This window comes from Myiozetetes cayanensis, unplaced genomic scaffold (assembly GCF_022539395.1).
Source record: "Myiozetetes cayanensis isolate MyiCay16 unplaced genomic scaffold, myiCay2020 scf27, whole genome shotgun sequence".
Lineage (NCBI taxonomy): Eukaryota > Metazoa > Chordata > Aves > Passeriformes > Tyrannidae > Myiozetetes > Myiozetetes cayanensis.
In genome coordinates, this window is record NW_026087488.1 from 4,194,286 (window position 1) to 4,212,810 (window position 18,525).

Here is an 18,525-nt window from a genome sequence, read left to right on the forward strand (position 1 = left end):
CCCTGGCACAGGCGGAGGGAGGCCAAGAGAGACAAACATTAAAGAGCATTTATTGGTGTTGGCCGCGGTTGGAGCTGCTCAGGCTCCCCCGGCCCTGGCCCAGATGTTGCTGTGGGGTGCGTGGGTGGGGTGGGGCACTGGCTATGAAAAGTCCCAGGGGAGCGAGCCCAGCCCCCCCACCCCGCAGCCCCCGGCCCCCCGTGTGCAAAGGGGGAGCAGCCGGGGCGGGGGGCCGGGGTTAGCACCATTTGACGTAAGGTTTCTCTCGGGGTCAGTGCCCGGGACGAGGGGGTGCAGCGCTGCCAAGGGGGGCATCTGAGCAGGGGGAAGGGGTGTGAGCAGAGGGTAAGGGGGGTGACACCGGGTGGCCTCTCACAGACACCCCCTCAGCTGCCCCAGCAGACCCCCCGCACCGTGGTGGGGGGTGACTGTGCAGCCCCACACTGGCTATGGGGTGCAATGGGGCCGAGCCCCCACCCCCTGGCAGGCAGAGCAGCTCCCGGGTAAGTGCACTTGGTAGCGCCTGGGCAAGGGGGGGAAGAGGGGGCTGGGCAGAGCCCCTCGGCTCTGGGGGCACCCTGGGACCCCACGCAACTGGCACCCCACCCATCTAAGGCAGGATGTGCCCACCCACACCTTCCTGGGGTGAGGCGTTGAGCAGCACCCCATAGGGCAGTTGTGGGGGGCCAGGGCTGTCCTGGGGAAGGGGTACAGTCTGTGCAGTTGCCCTTCCTGGTTCCTGCCACCCCAGGTGCGGGCTTGACACCCACCCCCACCCAGTCCTGCTGTGGGGTGCCCCCACCCCACCCAGCACCGCCCCGGCTCTGGCAACATTCTCCCCCATCCCAGGGCCAAACCCTGCCCCGCCTCCCCATTTGTTCTCCGCAGTTCTTGGACTGGCTCCCCCCACCCCGCTCCCCCTCTGTGCCCCCGGACACGGCACCACTGGTCGTGTCCCCAGCTCCCCTGGGGCAGGCGAGGGGCTCAGCGGGGGCGCGGGGTCACTTCTCCGTCAGCGAGAGCTGCAGGATCCGTTGCAGATCCTCTTCCTCCTGCCGTGTCCGGCGCTCCGCTTCCTCCTGCTCCCGCGCCGACAGGGCCATGGCCAGGCGCAGCTGCTCCGCGTAGGTGGGGAACAGGGCGCTGGGCCCCCTGCCCCCCCCCGGGGATGGGGTGACGGGGGGCCGGGGGGCCGCCGTGTGCTGGGGAGTCCTGGGGGGCGGCAGGAGCTCAGCAGGGGTCCCTGTGGAGCTGGCGCCCACTCCCACTCCCCCCGGGGGGACTGGCCGGACCTTACCAACCTGTCTCCCCGGCGGCCTTCGTGCGACATGGGGTGGGTACCCGGCTTGCTGTTGGTCAGTGCTTCCCAAATGGTCACCTGTGGCCGGCGGCAGAGGGGTGCTTGGAGGGTGGCACCCCAAAACCCAGCCCTGTAGCGTGAGGTCTGACCCGCCACCATGGGATGGGGCAACGTGGGGTGAACGCCCCGGGCAGCACGAGGATGGGATGAGCAGCAGAGTCCCCCAGCCAAGGCGGGCAGCAGGAGGGAGGGGGGTGGCAATGCCCACCTGGTCGTACTCGCTGCCGGCTTCCAGCAGGCTCTGCTGGATGGCAAACTGCAGCAGGTCATCCTCATCCTCCCTCAGGGCATCCTGGTGGGTGCCCACCACGCTGTACCCCCGCGGCACCTCGAACAGCGCCGGGTCCATCTCGCACGCTCGGCACGAGGCTGTGGGGAGACAGGAGCCGGCGTGGCTGGGCACTCCAAGGGAACCCCTCCCACCCCAGCAGTCATGTGTCCCTCACCCTGCTGTGACCCACTCCTGCCCCACCAGCCGTGTTCCCCTCATCTCACTGGGACCTCTTCCCTCTCAACCAGCCATGTCCCCCTGACCCCGTTGGGACCCATTCCCACCTTGCCTCACCAACTACATCTGCCTCATCCTGCTGGGACCCCTCCCTCCCACACCACCCCACATACTGAGGGAGCTGGAGCTGCTGACGCTGGAGGAGTCACTGCTGGGTGAGGGTGCCTCGCTGCTGGGGCTGTGCCGCAGGGAACTGACGGGCTCGTCGCACCCGTTGAGGTTGCCGAAGGTGATGCGGGCGTTGAGGATATGGAAGATGGGGATTTCTGCAGGAAGGGGAAGAAAAAAAAGCAGGGAGGGAAGCTGGCTGTGCCAGCCAGGCCAGCAGCAGAGCCCCCCCCATACCGATCTTGACGGGGAAGCCGGGCGGGAGGCGCAGGGTGATGAAGTCGCGCAGTTTGGCGAAGAGCGCGTTGCTTATTGCCATGAGGTCGATGATGGGGGCAACCTGCTCGCAGAGGGACAGCGGGTGGTCCTCGCACAGCCACAGCTTCGCCTTGAACCTGACGGGGACAGGCGTTGGGCTGCAGACCCCTTCCTGCCCCCCTGGGGGCTCTGCAGTGGTGGGGGTGGGGACACACAGGGGTCCCCATCTGCTCCTTCCCCTCTCACTTCTGTGTCTTAGTGGTGAGCTCCATGGGCCGTCCCATGTCCCGGTTGCCCAGCTCGAAGTTGGGGTTGAAATACTCCTCAGGGGTGATGGCGGTGGGGTTGGCGTGGCTCAGCGTCTGCGTGATCAGTGTCTGCGTGGGGAGAAAGCCCTGTGGGGTGATGGGGGGAGGTCTGAGTGCAGGGCAACCCCCCCAGACCTCTGGGACACTCACCCCGTTGTTGGGCCCCACGTGCTGCTCTGCGATGCCCAGGAAGGATTGCAGGGGGGTCTTACAGCCTGCGGGAGAGGAGAGGGTGAGGGCAGAGCCGGGGGTGCCCTGCCCACCCAGCCCGCGCCGGCTGCACCTTTGCTCTTGCCCTTGTGCTGGTCTGAGAGGTGCTCAGTCCGCGTCCGCGTGATCAGCTCCACGTTGGATGCGCCATAGACCTGGACGAGGAGGGGAATGGCAGAGGTGTAACCCCCACCTGCAACTGGCCATACCCCTCTGGGTGGCTCAACCCCTGCTGCCCCTCACCTTGGCCTCATACCCATTCACCATTTCTGTCTTCTCACTCCTCCAGCCCAGGATCCCGGACTTGTTCCTGGGGTGACACAGCACCGTGAGCAACGGATGGGCTTGCTTGGACAGCCCAGGGTGCTCCGCACCCCTGGGGGTGGGCTCGGTGCCACCCCTGCCCACCTCTCGAAGGCGATGTTCTTGGTGTCGAGCTGGGTGGTGACAACGGGGGCCGTCAGCCGCCCCATCACCTGCTCCTCCGTGGGCTGCACAGCAGCCAGCAGCACCTCCTGGTCGTGGCCGGCCAGGGCCAGCGTCTCCGAGTAGACCACCCGCCGGTCGTGGTCAATCTCCATCACCACCGCACTGGTGTCTGCAGGGAGCAGGGTCAGGACAACCACGGTCCCCACCACATCACCCGGCCCCGCTGCAGCACCACGAGAGTCTGCCAGCGCTCCCCGGTGAGGGCAGAGGGACACGCTGGGGCCACCTCACCTTGTCCCCGGAAGACAAAGCTGCGGTTGCCCCGCTGCCAGGTCATATGGTCGAAGCCCAGCAGCGTGGTGTCCACCCGCAGGTTCTGGCCGCTCTTCCACACCTTGTAGGTGTCGCTGGGGCAGATCTTGGACACCAGTGGCACTGGGGAGAGATGCCGATAGCCCAGCCAGGGATGGGGCCACCAGCACCCCCAAGTGGGCTGCCAGCGCTGAGCTGGGTGGGGAATGTGCCTGGGGAACCCAACGCCTTGGCACAATGGGGGTCTGCAAGCTTGGGGTGTCTTGGGGTAAAGGGGCAGGTGACCCCTGACCTGGGGATGGGGATGGGTGCCAGGGTGGGGGACTCTGCTGGGAAACTCCCGCTCCTCCCACAGCCACGTTCTGCCCTGAGCTCACCCCAGCTGGTGAACTCCCACTTCATCTCCACATAGAAGTCCTGGGCCTGTGGAGCGCACAGAGGGGTCAGGAGGAGCCTGTGGCTGGCAGCCCCCCCGCAGGCCCCAGGGGAGGAGGGAGGTACCTTGCGCAGCTTCTCCAGCAGGACGGGGATCCCGGCCAGGCGCTTGATGGCTCTCTGGTAGTCACGGTAGCGCAGGACCAGCTGCACCAGCTCCAGGTCACGGGTGCTCACGGCCTCCTGCAGGACTGTGGGGCAGAGGGGCAGTGCCCAGGGCCGTGGCACGGCACAGCACACATGGCACTGCAGAGCTGGGCACTGCACAGGAGCCCCAGGCACAGACCACCATGTGAACAGTCCCCTGGGGACCTGCAGCACCAGGGTGAGCCATGCCCGTGCCTGTGCTTCTGCCCATGTCCATGCCCATGCCCATTTCTGTGCCTGTGCCTGGGGAACCTGATGGAGGACAGAGGCAATGAGCCACCCGCTCACCTGTCCATCCACTGCGGTTCTCCTTGCCCACGTCGGCTCCATGCTTCAGCAGCACCCTGGCACACTCAAGGTGGCCCAGCGTGGTGGCCAGGTGCAGTGGGGTGCGTCCTCGGGGGTCCAGCTGCTCGATGTCGGCCTGCCGGGAGGGAATTGGGCTCTGGGATCTCTGGGGCGGCCACACCTTGCTCCCCAGAGACCTCCCACAGATGTGCAGCTCCCAGACAGAGAAAGCAGCCAACATTTGACGGTACCTGGAGAACATCCCCGTCCCTGAGCTCCCCCCAAGAGATGCACCTCAAAAGCCTCTTCCTGCTCCCTGCAGCCACTGCCATACCCATGGAGAGGGCGTAGAGAGCACAGTGGTGGCTGTCAGCACCCAGCACAGCTTGGCACGGTCAGGCCAGGCTGCACCCTCCACACGGAGCAGGGGCATGGCATGGCATGGCAGCGGTGGCACAGGTGCCCCTGGCGCAGCGCACACAGCTCTGCATATCTCGATGCAGCTGCAAGCTCGGGAAAAGCCCACACCTCTGGGATTTGGGGGGGGCTGTGCCCAGTTGCCAGGCAGCAGCTGCCAGCACAGCCCCCCTCCACCGGGGCTGGGAGCGCGGCGGGCGACGTGGGCTGCGGCGGGCGCACGTGTTCCCCTGCCTGAGCCTGAGCCGGGGGCGGGCGGCTGCGGGAGCGGAGCGGCTGCTCGGAGGATCCCTGGGGCCCTGGGGAGCCGCTGCCGGGGCTGCCGTTGTTTGTGCCAAACCCGGAGCCTGGCACCCAGCCAGCCCCGAGGAATCCCTTGCGTGGTGGCGGTGGGCACCCCCAGCACCCACGGGCCCCACTCCCCATGTGAGCAGCAGCATCACACCCGTGCCCAGGGCAGGGGACACTGCTCGGGGAGGCCTGGCCCACGCTGTGTTCCCCAGCACCCAGCTGGTGTAGAAGCCTTGTGCCCAGAGAGGGGCACTCTGATGCTGCCAGGGCAGGAGGTTGTGATACAAACCCCAAATCATGGGTTTTTAGGGAGGCCAACCCCAGGAGAACAAACTGGGGGTGCAGGATCCAAAGGGACCGGGCAGCCAGAGGTGTTTTGGCATGGGCAGAGGTGGGGTGTGGGCTCCCTGGTGCCCAGGGTCTCACCCACAGCATGTCCCTGCCTCACTCTGGGCATGTCCCGCAGTCCTGCTGCCCCAGGGATGTCCCCATCCCTGCCCAGGCTGCGGGCACTCCCATGGCCCTCATCCCCAGGGACTCACCAGGCAGGGGGACCCCCCAGTCTGCCCACACTGCCAGAGCAAAGCAGCCCCCCAGTTTCCCGGGAGTCAATGTGCCGCTCCATCGCTCTCCAGGCGACTGATGTTCTTAATTGTGCTAATGAAATGACTCTAATTAAAGCTATCGCCCCCCAGCCGGGGGCGGGTGCTGCAGGCTCAGCGGGGCTCCCCAGCTGCAGCCCGGCCCCAGCGCCGGGTGGGACGAGGGTCCCCGCTCTGGGGACACGGCGCTGGAGCCACCCCAGGGGACACGGTGTGACCCACTTTTTGCCAGCAAGAGCTCAGTCCTGGGTCCTGGTGCTGGGGTGGTTCCAGCTTGGGGGCTGAGGCACAGACTGCCAGGTGCTGCCCATCCTGGGGGTGTGACACCCCCCCGGGATGGGGACAGGGGTGGTGGTGGCTTTGGGGTGGCAGCGGAGCCACGCAGGATGGCAGCTTGGCCACTCCTCCTGTGCCAGCTGGGCACGTGGCACTGCACGTCCCGTCTGCTGGGGTTGTCTCTGGGTTGGAGGACCCCAGTGGCAGTGAGGGACATCATAGGCCAGAATGGGGAGGTGGTGCCAGGCACTGCTGTCCCTGTGCAGCCCCGGGTCCATGTCATGCGTGATGGGGCAGGCTGTGGTGTGGGGTGTCCTGACACAACAGGCTCTGTGTCACTGCCTGCCACATCCTCGTGATGTCCCTGCCCTGGGGACCTGCTGACCCTCTCTCCCTGGTGAAGGAAACTGTGGATGGGAGCTCACGGTGACAATTTGGGGGTGACCCACACAGGGCCCCTATGGGACACAGAGAGGAGCAATGCTGCCAGCTGCCCCAATGCTTCCCAACCCCAAACACCTGCACTTGGAGTGGGGGGGATGTGGAACCACTGCCCCGCGTGGGTCTCTGGGGTGGCAGAGAAGGACAGAGCTCTCAGACAGGGGGACATTCAGCCCTCAGGATCACACACAGTGCCAGCCCCAACCCCTTACCCAGGGGATGCTCTGGCAGGGAGAAAGGATGTGTCCCTGGATGCCCTGGAGAGAGCAGGGGGCCTGAGCTGGCCCCCACCTCCTTCTCCCAAGCCCCCACCTGCCACAGAGTCTGGCCTGCAGCACCCATGGCTCCCCCCCGATACTCCCGGGGTGCACACAGGGTTGGCTCTGCTCTCACCCTGCAAATGCCATCGGGGGCCATGGCAGAGTCCCTGCACTGGCCAGGCTGGGGGGTTAGAGAGTTTCTCTGCAGGTGAGCAGGTCGGAGCCTCCCTCGAAGCCCCTCCACCTCCCCGCGTCTGCTGAGCCCAGCTTTGATCTCTGCCGCGCCGGGCTCCTGGGAAAACTGACCCCACATTACCACAGAAAAAAACCACCGGACATGGGGTGGGGGACCGGGACGATGCTGGCGCAGCCTCCGGCTGGACCCCACAATGGAGGCGGGTGTGGCGGGAGCCATCGCCTGCATCCCGGCAGGAGCATCGCGGCACAATGACCCCCTGCTTCCTGCATCACCGGGGTCCACCCAGCACGGCCCTCAGTGCCTTGGGGTGCAAGGGCCTGGGCCGAGGGAGCGGCGATGCTCAGCACAGCCCCGCCGCCGGCCTCTCTCCAGCGCCTGCGGTTTCCTGCATCTTCAGGGTTGGGTTTTAATTACCTGAATTGCAACGCCACGGGGGAGAGGGAGGCTGGGAACCCGCCGGGGATGCACCCGCACCCTATTCCATCATCAGGCGGCTGGGAGGTTCCCGGGATGAGGGACACAGTGGGTCCACTCACCCTGAGAAGAGCCTGCCTGGCCTCGTGGGGCTGGGGGGCTGCACCCCCAGCATCACGGTCCTTGTCCCCCTCCTCAGAGGGGCTCAGCCTGAGGGTGGCAAGCTGGTGACTGCAACCTAGGGAGGTGGCAGTACCCCGAGAAGTGGGGTGCGGGTTGGGGTGCGAGGGGGTTGCAGAGGCCTAGCTGGGAGCTGGGGACACGTGTGGAAGGATGCTCGGGGCTGCGTGCGCCGGAGGATGCAGGGGAGCCGCGGGTGGTACCCACTGCTCCGTCCAGCCCCGGGGACAGCAGGCACAGTCTCAGGGTGCAGGTGGGGACACACACCGCACCCCCGGAGCTCTGGCAGCGCAGAGAGCGACCCCATCCCTATCACCCCCTCATCTCCATCCTCATCCTCATCCCGGCCCCGAGCATTGCATCAGCCCGAACCGAGCGGAGCCGGGCCGGGCCGTGCCGTGCCGGGAGAGTCCCCGCGCCGCCCCACCTGCTTGGCGCTGAGCTCTCGGTCCAGGTCACGGGCGCGGTTGTGCCAGACGAGGTAGTGCAGCGGGTACCTGCCCTCCGGCCCCTTCCTGCCCGAGCAAGACGCGAGCATCCTCCGTGCATGCTGGAGCGGCGCGGCGGGCGCGGCGCGGGGAGGCGCGGGGCGGGGGGCGCAGGGCGGGGCGGGCTGCCACCTCCCGCCCGGTGCTTCCCTGGCCCCCCCGCACCGCCCGGCCTCATGGGACTTGTAGTCGCCCTGCCCGGCATCGCCCCCTTCTTCTTCCTCATCTTCAACCTCCTCCTTCCTGGCCCCCCTCCCGCACCGCTCAGCCCATCACCGCGGCCTCCGACCCCTCGGAGGGGCTGCAAAGGGACACCCCGCGGGCAATCAGCATCCTCCCCAGATTCCCCCCCTTCCCAGGCTGATCTTCCCTCTCCCAGCTGACCCGCACTCGCCCCGTGGGGCGGCGGGCACAAGCACATGGTGGGACAGGGGCGAGGGCGGCAGGTGGGGACCAGGTGGGGATCGTGAGAGGGTCGTGGGGGGACCCCGATTGTCGCCCCCGCAGCACCAGGCACGGGCCCCCAGCCCCGTTTCCTTTTCCGCCTGCGTCTCTCCCGGGCGGGCGTCGCGTTTTCCGGCTGCCGCCCGAGAACAATGCGAGGCTGGGCCTCCGCGGCCGCCTCAGCCTCCGCCGGCGCCACGCTCCCGGCCCCCCCGCCCCGCTGCTCCCCACCCTCCCACGGGGCGAACCCCCCTCGGCATCGTTATTCTCCGTGCAGCCACGGCGGTGGCAGTGGTCGCGTCCCCCCAGCCCCGCTCCCCGCACAGCATCCCCCACCCCCCGCCAGCCCCGCGACGTCATGAGCCATCTCCTCGGTCACCCACGGTGAGGTCACCCCGCCTGCCCCACCGTGCTGGGAGGCAGGGTCTGACCCCATTCCCCTGGCTCCGGCAAGGGTCTGACATCCACCCCCCCCCCCAAGCTGTCTGGGGGGCCCCCATGGTACTGGGGTGTCCCCCTTGCTGCAAGTGCTTATAGGGTCACAGTTAGGGAACAGACCCCAAATGGTCTCCAGTTCCCACACTCACCCCCAAAATCCCCTGCTGAACACCCCGGGGCTGTGGACCAACCCACACATCCCCAGTGCAGTGTCCTGGGGAGCAGGCAGGTAACCCCCGTGTTCTGGGACCCCTGTTCTGTCCCGGTTGCCCATGTTGCACCCCGGGGTGCATCCGGGATGGGGCAACAAGGGGGAAGGGGGGGTGTGTGCACAGGATTGGTGCACAGTGCCAGAGGTGGCTTTGGGAAGAGGGCTGGAGGTGCCCAGGGCTGTGCCGAATCCAGGACGAGTGCCCAGAGCAGGACTGAAGCAAGTGGGGAATGCCCAGGGCTGAGACTGGAGTGCACAGGACCCGGACTGGGACTAGCACCAGGACCAGAGTCATCCCTGCGGGATGAACAGGACCGGGGCTGGGAGCAGGACCAGGACAGTGCCCTGGACTAAAAAGTGGACCGGGAAGGCACCGAGGACGGGGGTTGGGGTCAGGACTAATGGACGCCCGGGACCAGGAACAGGACCTGGGTGATGCCCAGCAGCAGGTGTAGTATACCCGGGAGCGGGAGCGGGCTGTCCTGGGTGCATATGCAGGTGCGGGTGCGGGGCGGGGGCGGTGCCGGTGCGGAGTGGTGCCGGTGACCGTGCGGATTGGGGTGCGGGTTCCGGGCGCGACTGCGAGTGCAGTTTCGGGTTCGGGTCTGGCTGCGGGGCGGCGCCGGTGCGGTTTCGGGTGCGGATCCGGGTGCGGGGCGGTGCCGGTGCCGGTGCGGGGCGGCCGCGGCGGCGCTGCCGGTGGCGGGGCGGGGGCGGTGCGGCCCCTCCTCCGCCGGGGCCGGGCCTGCGCCGCTTCCTGCGGAGCCGCCGGGCGCTGGGAGCAGCCGGCAGCCCCGGCCCCGCCGCCCCGGGCCCCGCCGTCCCCGCCCCGCCCCGCCGCCCGGCCCCCTCCCCGCCGCCGCTCCCCGGCGGGCCCGGGGCGCCGCCGCCGCCCCACGCTGGCGCAGAGGCCCGGGCCCGGGCCCGCCTCGCCGCTGAGGATGTCCCGGAAGGCGCCGCGGGCAGAGGTGTGCGCCGACTGCAGCGCTCCAGGTAAGGGCCCCCCGCACCGGCCCCTCCACGGCCCCGCCAGCCCCCCGCGCCTCCTGCTGCACCCACCCGGAGCCTGCCCTGCGCCCCCCGCTGCATTCCCCGCACCCTCGTGAGCCTCCTCTGCGCCCCAAGGCACCCCAGGTGCGCCCCCGCACCCCCGTCAGCCCCCTCTGCGACCCGAGGTGCTTCCCCCCGGTCTGCTCCCCATGAACCCTTTTGCCTCGCCTTCTGCGCCGCACATCGAGGGCCCTTTGCGCCCCGCTGGGTGCCCCCAGGACCCTCCCCGGTGATTCCCCTCTGCACCCCGCGCTGCACATCCAAGGGACCTCGTGGAAGCCTCTGCTCTGCCCCCCAGGAACCCTCTGATGTGCCCCCAAGTGCAACGCCCTGCCGAAGCCCGTGACCCCCTTGGTGCACTGCCTTTTACCCCTTTGGAATCTCCTAGTACACCCCAAACATGACCCCGATGCCCCCCCGTGCCCTCCTCCGTGCCGCTCCAGTGCACCCCGCGTTCACCCACCGCCCCCCTGCACCACCCACAGCGCTCACACCCCAGCGCGGGGGCTGCTGGCACGGGCTGGGGACGCGCCGGTCGGTGCCAGCAGCACCGATGACCCTGAAAACGGCAGGATGAGGCAGGGGACACCCTCCTGCCTCCCCGCCAGCACCCCGCAGCCAGCACCCACCCCAGCTGGATCCGGACTTGGCGGTGCTGGCTGGATGAGCCGGGCGGCCGCCGCGCTGCAAGCCAGAGCCGAGCCTGGGCAAGACCATTCCCATTCCCATTCCCCGGCAGTGCCGGTGCCCGCAGCCCCCACGCTGGGCACGCGCCCGTGGGCGTCACGGCGGGGTTGGGCCCCCCCGCAAACCCTGCCCGCGGTCGGGCTGGACCCCAAACCTGCCCGTGGCCAGTGCAGGTGGCCCCACGGCAATGAATGAACGGGTCTCTGAGCCGGCCCCGGAAAGCTGCCCGCGGGCCAAGGCTGTGCCGAAATTATTCCGGCCACGTGCCAATGGCCGGATCCTGCCAGGAGAGCTGTCGGCACGCGTGGGCATGAGGCTGCCCTGCCTCCGGGCGTCCCCCGTGCCGGCGGGCAAGCGGGGGGCCAGGGGTTCCCGGGGCGTTGCCGGGGCTCCCTGCCGCGGCCGGGGGGGAAATGGAAACCAGTTTCTTCCAATCTCTTATCGCCTGGCAGCCATGGGAGGAAATGAGTTATAAAGTCCAGAGGCCGTTTCCTACCGCGCCGGGAGCACCCGCTGTCGCAGCCGGGGATGCGCTGCCCTGCCCTGCATCGTGGAGTGCCCGTGGGGTGCCCGGATCCCTGTGCTCCCTTGGCCCCATGCAGGGATGCTGCCCGGCCCCAGCCCTACCATCATAACTGTGGGGCTGGGGGTCCCAATGTCAGCCCACATCCCAGTGCAGGGATGGAGGTGCCAGGAGCTCCCTTCAGCTTCAGGATCCCCCCAGGGCTTGGGATGTCCCTGCGCCAGCGCTCCCCGAGCTGCTGCAATGCCCACCCACATCCCACCCCAGAGTGGGAGGGCGTGTTGCCCCAGGGGTACTCTGGACCCGCCCGGATGGGGGGCCGCGGGCCGGCTCCCCCGCACGGAGCGTCCTGTTCCCGGCGGTGCCCGTGGGCAGCGGGCGCGAAGGCACAGATGCCGCCGCACCGGCTGCCAAGGCGCTGCCATCTGTGTGCGCGGGGCTGCCAGGCTGGGGGGGCCACCGCTCCCCCCCCAGCCACCCCACCCCGGCCCTGGGGCACTGCAGCGTGGCAGGGTGCCGTGCCCCCCTAAAACGGCATCCTCAGGGCTCTGGGGGATGTGTGGGGAGGGGTCCAGGGCTCCACGGGGAGGAAGGAAGTGGAGGAGGCTTGGCCGCCTGCCTGCCTGCCTGCCTGCCTTCCTCTGGGGGGTCGTGGGGCCGCTGTCACCCCTCAGGGCCATCACACCGGCCAGCGCTGCCAGACCCCCAGGCCCTGCACCCCCTGGGCTCGGGGTGTCTCCCTCCTGTGGGGTAGCATGGTGTTTGTGTAGGACCTACAGAAACAAGGGGTGGTGGGGCTGGGGAGTGGGTTTCAGGGCCCCCCACAGTGCCCAGCAGAGGGGACACCCGGGAGCAGTTTGGAATCGTCACTCCGTGCCTTGGCTGCGTTTCACGGGAGGGGGGTGCTGTGACCCAACATGGGAATCCTGCCCCAAATCCTGCCCTCGTGCTGCTGTGGACAGCCGCTGCTCCACAGCCACCCCATGGGGCCAGGCCCCGTGGTCCCCAGGACCCGTTTTTGGGGTGTGATGTGGGGAGCTGCCGCCTGGCCAGGAGCGGTGCCCCCGCGGGTGCCGGGACTGGTGCCAGCGCGGGGCCAGCGCGGCTGCTCAAACGATCCTTTGTTCCCGGCGGGGACACAAAGGGCTCCAGTCCGGCCGGCCGGGGCCAGCGGCGGGGCTGGGGTGGCACGGCAGTGTGGGGGGCCGTGACACCTGCCCCGGAGCCAGGGTGCCCTGGGGGCTGGTCTGCGCTGGGGTGCCGAGATTGCTGATCCGGTGACCACCCTACGTGGGAACCCACAGACTGGGGGTGCCCACCTACCGGGGGGGCACACTGCACCCATCCAGGACACCACAAACACCCAGCCAGGGGTTTAGGGGTACGTGGCCTCGCAGTGAGCCAGAGGGACCCTGCTCAGGGTGTACTGGCATCGTCCCTGCCACTGACCTCCCTCCTGATGTTGGGGGGCCAAACCCTGCCCCCCCTTTTGGCTGGTGGTTGCTATGGGAAACCCATGGGTTTCCCCTGGTGATGGGCTGAGCCCCTCTCCATCTGTGGGGAAATGGTTGCTGTGGCAACGCATCCCCCCTGCGGGATGGATGGATGGGGAGGGGACTGCTTGGGGAGGGGACACCTGCTGACACCCCCATGCCACCCTCAGACCCTGGCTGGGCGTCGATCAACCGCGGGGTGCTCATCTGTGACGAGTGCTGCAGCGTGCACCGCAGCCTGGGCCGCCACATCTCCATTGTCAAGCACCTGCGCCACAGCCCCTGGCCCGCCACCCTTCTCCAGGTGGGTTCTGGGGACACTGGAATGTGGGGAGATGTGCACTGGGAGCCCCTGTGCCCACTGGGCCCTGTCTGTCCCCACAGATGGTGCACACCTTGGCGAGCAATGGGGCCAACTCCATCTGGGAGCACTCGCTGCTGGATCCGGCGCAGGTGCAGAGCGGGCGCCGGAAGGCAAACCCCCAGGACAAAGTGCAGTAAGTGTCCCCTGTACTGTGGGGAGGGGATCAGCACTATCTGGCACCCCACTCCTCACCTTAAAACCTGCTGCCCTCCTCAGCCCCACCAAGTCGGAGTTCATCCGTGCCAAGTACCAGATGCTGGCCTTTGTCCACAAGCTGCCCTGCCGGGATGACGACGGCGTCACTGCCAAGGACCTCAGCAAGGTGGGGTAGGGGCTCAGGGACCCCCCCTTGGCAGGGGGGATAGATCCCTCCATTACCAGCTCTCTCCTCCACAGCAATTACACTCGAGTGTGCGGACGGGCAACCTGGAGACCTGCCTGCGCCTGCTCTCGCTGGGCGCCCAGGCCAACTTCTTCCACCCGGTGAGCACTGGGGGGGCTTGGGGGCTCTGAGGGCGGAGCAGGGCTCGAGGGGGTCCCAGAGCCCTGTCCAGGCAGACACAGGCAGGCTGTGGGTCTGAGGCTGCCCATGCCTGCAGGAGAAGGGCACCACACCTCTGCACGTGGCCGCCAAGGCCGGGCAGATCCTGCAGGCAGAGCTGCTGGTGGTCTACGGCGCTGACCCCGGGGCACCCGACGTGAACGGCCGGACCCCCATCGACTATGCCAGGTGAGGGCGGGGAAGGGGGGGTCACCTCTGCCTGCACCCCCACCTAGGGTGGGCGTTACCCCTGCCCACCCTCCCACAGGCAGGCAGCCCAGCACGAGCTGGCAGAGCGGCTGGTGGAGTGCCAGTATGAGCTGACCGACCGGCTGGCCTTCTACCTCTGCGGCAGGAAGCCAGGTGAGTGTGTGAGTCCTGGGGTGGGGAGGTTACCCTGGGGGCACAGGGCTCACCAGCCCTCTCTTTGCACAGACCACAAGAATGGGCACTACATCATCCCGCAGATGGCTGACAGGTGAGTGCCCGGTGCCTGCGGCCCTGCAGCCCTGCCCATGTCCCCCCCGGCATCCCCGCTGGGCTGAGGGGGGGACCCCTGTCACTGGAGCATCCCTGGTGGGGCGGGGGGGAAGGGGGTCAGCGTGCCCGCGCGTTTAACGTCCGCCTTTATCCTGTTCTTCCCTCCGCTGCCTTCTCCGGAGCGCAGGGTGCGCCCAAAGTGCATGGCACAGAGGTATTGTCTGCTCGGCTCTGGGGGCCCCTGTGCCACTGGCATGGGCCCCCCTGCAGCCCCGGCCGCTCGGCCTGGCCCAGCACCTGGGGGGCACTCGGGGAGGGGGGTCCCGCTCGCCTTCTGCCACCTCGTCCCCCTGTGCCTGCCCTCCAACCCTGCTTGGTGAAGCCCCCAGTGCCTGAGGGGGGCGTCCCTGTCCTGGTGGGGTACAGCTGGGGACTGTTTTGGTGGGAATGGGACAGGAATAACCCCCACTTCGTGTCTCCCCCGCCTCCCTGCACCCCCCAGCCTGGACCTCTCTGAGCTGGCCAAGGCAGCCAAGAAGAAGCTGCAGGCGGTGAGTGGGGGCCGGGACAGGGCTGAGGGTCCCGCCTGCTCCCCCCATCCTGCCTGACGCCGTTCCCTGTCCTGCTGCAGCTCAGCAACCGCCTCTTTGAGGAGCTGGCCATGGACGTCTACGACGAGGTGGACCGCCGGGAGAACGACGCGGGTGAGCGGTGGGCGCAGGGTGCAGCCCCCCAGGGCTGGGGCGGGCGTCACTGGCGCGGGGAGGAGCAGCCGGCGGGGCCGTGTCTGAGCTCTGCGCTCCCCCCTCCCTGGATGCGTCCGCCGGGACCGCAGGCCCCTCCTTCTTCATTCCTCCGGCCGGGAGGTTTGCTCAGCGCGAGGGGCCGCCGCTGGGTGCTGGGGCTGGGGTACTGCTGGAGGTGGGTGCTGGGACCCCCAGGGATGGAGACTCAGCCTGGAGGGGTGCCCTTGGTCTGAGGGGGCAGCAGGGGGGGCCACCCCATTTCCGTGGCAGGGCGGGTGCCAACAGGAATGACAGACCCTCTCCGCGCTGTCTCAGGGGTGGTGAGCTGGTGCCCCAAGGGGGGAGGAGCAGGGGTCCCTGCTGGGGGACGCAAGGGGTACCCCAGCAATGCAGGGTGGCTGGGGGAGGCCATTCCTGTCAGCCCGGCTGGGCTCTGCTCCCAGCCCCGGCAGGCTGGCCCCGCGCCCGCGCCTGCGTCCTGCTGGCTCAGGCCCTGCAGCCCGCTCGTCCAGGGGGGTCCAGCCCCTGTAGCCCCCCAGGGTCTGACACTGGGTGCCTTCCTGCAGTCTGGCTAACAACCCAGAACCACAGCACGCTGGTGACAGAGCGCAGCGCCGTCCCCTTCCTCCCTGTCAACCCTGAGTACTCGGCCACGCGAAACCAGGTGAGCCCACCTCCACATGGCCTCATGGCTCCCCCCTACAAGGCCTCCTGACCCCGCTGGGCACCCAGACCACTGTTCACCCCCTTTTCTCTTCCTCCTGCCCCCAGGGCCGGCAGAAGCTGGCCAGGTTTAATGCCAGGGAGTTTGCCACCTTGCTCATCGACATCCTCGGGGAAGCCAAGCGCCGGCAGCAAGGGAAGAGTCTGCTGAGCCCCACAGGTGAGGGGCAGAGGGCCATGAGGGGGAGCTGAGCATCCCTCCCTGCCCTGTGCTCAGCATCCTTTTGCCTTCCCCCAAGACGCCCTCGACTACTCGCTGCGGGGCCAGAGTGACCTGGACGACCAGCACGACTACGACAGCGTCGCGTCCGACGAGGACACGGACCAGGAGCTGCTGCGCAACGCTTCCCGCAACAACCGTGCCAGGGTGAGCCCTGGACCCCACCTGGACCCCCGCCCCGGCTGTGGGATCCCAGTGCTGAGCCCTTCTCCCCACAGAGCATGGATTCCTCCGACCTGTCAGATGGCCCCATCACGCTGCAGGAATACCTGGAGGTGAAGAAGGCTCTGGCTGCCTCTGAAGCCAAGGTGCAGCAGCTGATGAAGGTGAACAACAGCCTGAGCGATGAGCTGCGCCGGCTGCAGCGTGAGGTGGGTGTGGGGCCGGCAGGACCTCCCCTTCATTGTATTCCACTCCTTGCTGAAGCCTCCCCCCGCTCCTCTTGGCTGCAGATCCACAAGCTGCAGGCAGAGAACACACAGATCCGGCAGCAGACTGGTCCTGCACACCCAACCCCGGCCCCCAGCGAGCGGCCGGAGCACGGGCACCCCCCGGGCACGGCCCCCACGCACCGCCGGGACCGCCAGGCCTTCTCCATGTACGAGCCAGGCTCGGCGCTGAAACCCTTCGGGCAGCCGGTGGAGGAGCTGGTGACACGGCTGCCCTTCGGCCCTGGCGTGAGTGTGCTGGGGCGGGCGGGCGGGTATTGGGGTGCAGCCGCTTCCCCAGCCCCGCAGGGTGCTGGGTCCTGTCCCCGCGGGGCCGTAACCTTTCGTGTGTCGCCAGGAGGTGGAGGACGAGGCTCTGTACTCCATGCACATCCCGGCCAGCGTGTACCGGGTAAGGGGGCCGCAGCGGGGGCGGCTCCTGCATGGGATGTGGTGGCTGTCGCCTGCCCAGGATGTGGCCTTTGGGATGTCCTGTCCCCCCACCGCCCTGAACCCCCCTGGGTCAGGCCGGGGACCTCCCCAAGGGACGGCAGCTGTGGGATGTTCCTGCATGCAGGGTGGCGGTGTCCCCTGTGCTCGTCCTCCCCTGCACGTCACCGGGGTCGGCTCCAGACCCTTCTGCGCCCTTTTCAGCGCTGGCTTCCCCTCTCTTCCTCCTCCAGATCCGGAAAGGTCCATCTGCCTCCTCGGTGCCCTTTCCCCCATCTTCCCCGCTGCTCTCCTGCCAACCCGATGGTGCCCGGCACATGGTGATGTACTGGGGAGGGGGGGCAACTCTTGGGGTGGGGAGACCCCTGACCCTGTGTGTGGATGGGGCTGGGCAGGGCTTGACGCTGCTCCTCTGCCCTCCAGAGCAAGCTGGACCGGCACGGCAGTGGCACCGACAGTGACTACGACAACACACAGGGGGGTGAAGTCCTGATCAGGTCAGTGCTGGGGCTGGGGCTGCACCAGGGAACATGGGGACACAGGGACATGTGGTTGACACTGACCCCAGGGGGTTGGTCGGTCCCTGCAGCATGGAGGGCAAGCGGTTTGTGGAGCTGAGCAAGGATGAGGACTTCCCCCATGAGCTGGACCCGCTGGACGGGGAGCTGGATCCTGGACTGCCCAGCACAGAGGATGTCATCCTCAAAACTGAGCAGGTCACCAAGAACATCCAGGAGCTGCTGCGGGCGGCGCAGGAGTCCAAACATGACAGGTGGGATTGGTGCACAGCCTTGGGGTCCCTCTGGACCCCCAGACCAAGGGGCTGTGGTCACATAGGGCCATCCCTGCCACACCCTGTGGTCTGGAGCAGTGGTCTCCTGCAATGCTCACTGCTCACCCTTTCTCCCTGTCCCCAGCTTTGTGCCCTGCTCAGAGAAGATCCACTCAGCTGTGACAGAGATGGCATCACTGTTCCCTAAGGTAAGAGGGGTGCTGTGTTCCTGGGCTGGGGATAGTCCCCACTAGACACTCTCATCTTTCTGGGCACGGGTTCTGATGCTGGTCCTGTGCCCTGCTGCAGAAGCCAGCTCTGGAGACGGTGCGGAGCTCCCTGCGGCTGCTCAACGCCAGCGCCTACCGGCTGCAGAGCGAGTGCCGCAAGACCGTGCCCCCCGAGCCGGGCGCCACCGTGGACTACCAGCTCCTGACCCAGCAGGTCATCCAGTGTGCCTACGACATCGCCAAGGCCGCCAAGCAGCTGGTCACCATCACCACTCGCGAGAAGAAGCAGTGAGCGCCAGCCCGCACCTCCCCCCTGCGTGTCCCCCGGCCCCCACGCTCTCTGTCTCTCCCTTCCCTCCGGCAGCAGCCGGCACCTGGGGCGAGCGTGGCTGCAAGTGGCCTTTTTGGGGAGCTGGGGCACGGGGCGAGCTCCCCGTGCCCCCCGCGCCGTCAAGGAGCTGGTGCTCGGCCTGCGGGGTAGGTGCCTGCGTCCCCCTGTACAGCCCCCTGCCCGCCCCGTGGCCCGCGCCTAACTTATCCTGTACATAGCCTGTGTAGCTGTCCATGGCGGCAGTGGCCTTGTACTCCCACCCCCCACAAAGCCCCTCTCTGGGTGGCCGGTACCCTCGGGGCCACCCATGGCATTACACTGGACTGGGACGCCCGTGGGCTCCCCTTTCCCGGGCGTCCTGAACCCCTCCCTGGGCGTCCTGCCCCTCGCCGGGGGCCGCGCTCCCCACTGTAAGATGTGTCCTTGTAAATTTGTATCAATAAAGTTGTGAGCATTGCACGGG

General features: G+C 68.1%; 2 protein-coding genes across 9 annotated transcripts; one reads left to right on the top strand and one right to left on the bottom strand.

The window, feature by feature from the left end:
- Nucleotides 1–30: 30 nt before the first annotated feature.
- Nucleotides 31–8,033, bottom strand: ANKRD13B (ankyrin repeat domain 13B). 2 transcript variants are annotated; one of them, XM_050321905.1, is made up of 15 exons: nt 7,871–8,033; nt 4,364–4,499; nt 3,995–4,119; nt 3,871–3,916; nt 3,473–3,616; nt 3,161–3,350; nt 2,996–3,062; nt 2,826–2,907; nt 2,693–2,757; nt 2,481–2,611; nt 2,214–2,371; nt 1,982–2,134; nt 1,569–1,729; nt 1,302–1,378; nt 31–1,212 (listed from the first exon to the last, which is right to left on the bottom strand). In XM_050321905.1, exons 1-15 carry the CDS (start codon nt 7,979–7,981, stop codon nt 1,002–1,004), a joined length of 1,857 nt encoding a protein of 618 aa, XP_050177862.1. In that variant the 5' UTR covers nt 7,982–8,033; the 3' UTR covers nt 31–1,001. The 2 variants fall into 2 exon arrangements, with proteins under 2 accessions (XP_050177862.1, XP_050177861.1); XM_050321904.1 differs by having other exon boundaries at nt 1,298–1,378.
- A 1,749-nt stretch (nt 8,034–9,782) lies between these two features.
- Nucleotides 9,783–18,519, top strand: GIT1 (GIT ArfGAP 1). 7 transcript variants are annotated; one of them, XM_050322132.1, is made up of 22 exons: nt 9,877–10,017; nt 12,948–13,081; nt 13,162–13,274; nt 13,358–13,463; nt 13,538–13,624; nt 13,741–13,871; nt 13,951–14,045; nt 14,118–14,160; nt 14,350–14,376; nt 14,665–14,713; nt 14,794–14,866; nt 15,475–15,572; nt 15,680–15,791; nt 15,871–15,998; nt 16,070–16,222; nt 16,304–16,528; nt 16,638–16,691; nt 16,963–17,049; nt 17,153–17,226; nt 17,298–17,501; nt 17,647–17,710; nt 17,811–18,519. In XM_050322132.1, exons 1-22 carry the CDS (start codon nt 9,966–9,968, stop codon nt 18,021–18,023), a joined length of 2,322 nt encoding a protein of 773 aa, XP_050178089.1. In that variant the 5' UTR covers nt 9,877–9,965; the 3' UTR covers nt 18,024–18,519. The 7 variants fall into 7 exon arrangements, with proteins under 7 accessions (XP_050178094.1, XP_050178089.1, XP_050178090.1 ...); XM_050322133.1 differs by having other exon boundaries at nt 17,319–17,501; XM_050322136.1 differs by lacking the exon at nt 16,638–16,691.
- Nucleotides 18,520–18,525: the final 6 nt, after the last annotated feature.

Excerpts from the sequence above, each read along its gene's own strand:
- ANKRD13B (XM_050321904.1), bottom strand. The coding sequence starts at position 7,981 with ATGCTCGCGTCTTGCTCGGGCAGGAAGGGGCCGGAGGGCAGGTACCCG. Across the intron at positions 2,612-2,692 it reads ACGTGGGGCCCAACAACGGG|ACACTGATCACGCAGACGCT; the intron begins GTGAGTGTCCCA and ends CTCCCCACGCAG. Across the intron at positions 2,135-2,213 it reads CGGCTTCCCCGTCAAGATCG|AAATCCCCATCTTCCATATC; the intron begins GTATGGGGGGGG and ends CCCTTCCTGCAG.
- GIT1 (XM_050322132.1), top strand. The coding sequence starts at position 9,966 with ATGTCCCGGAAGGCGCCGCGGGCAGAGGTGTGCGCCGACTGCAGCGCT. Across the intron at positions 14,046-14,117 it reads CCTCTGCGGCAGGAAGCCAG|ACCACAAGAATGGGCACTAC; the intron begins GTGAGTGTGTGA and ends CTCTTTGCACAG. Across the intron at positions 15,999-16,069 it reads CCCGCAACAACCGTGCCAGG|AGCATGGATTCCTCCGACCT; the intron begins GTGAGCCCTGGA and ends TTCTCCCCACAG.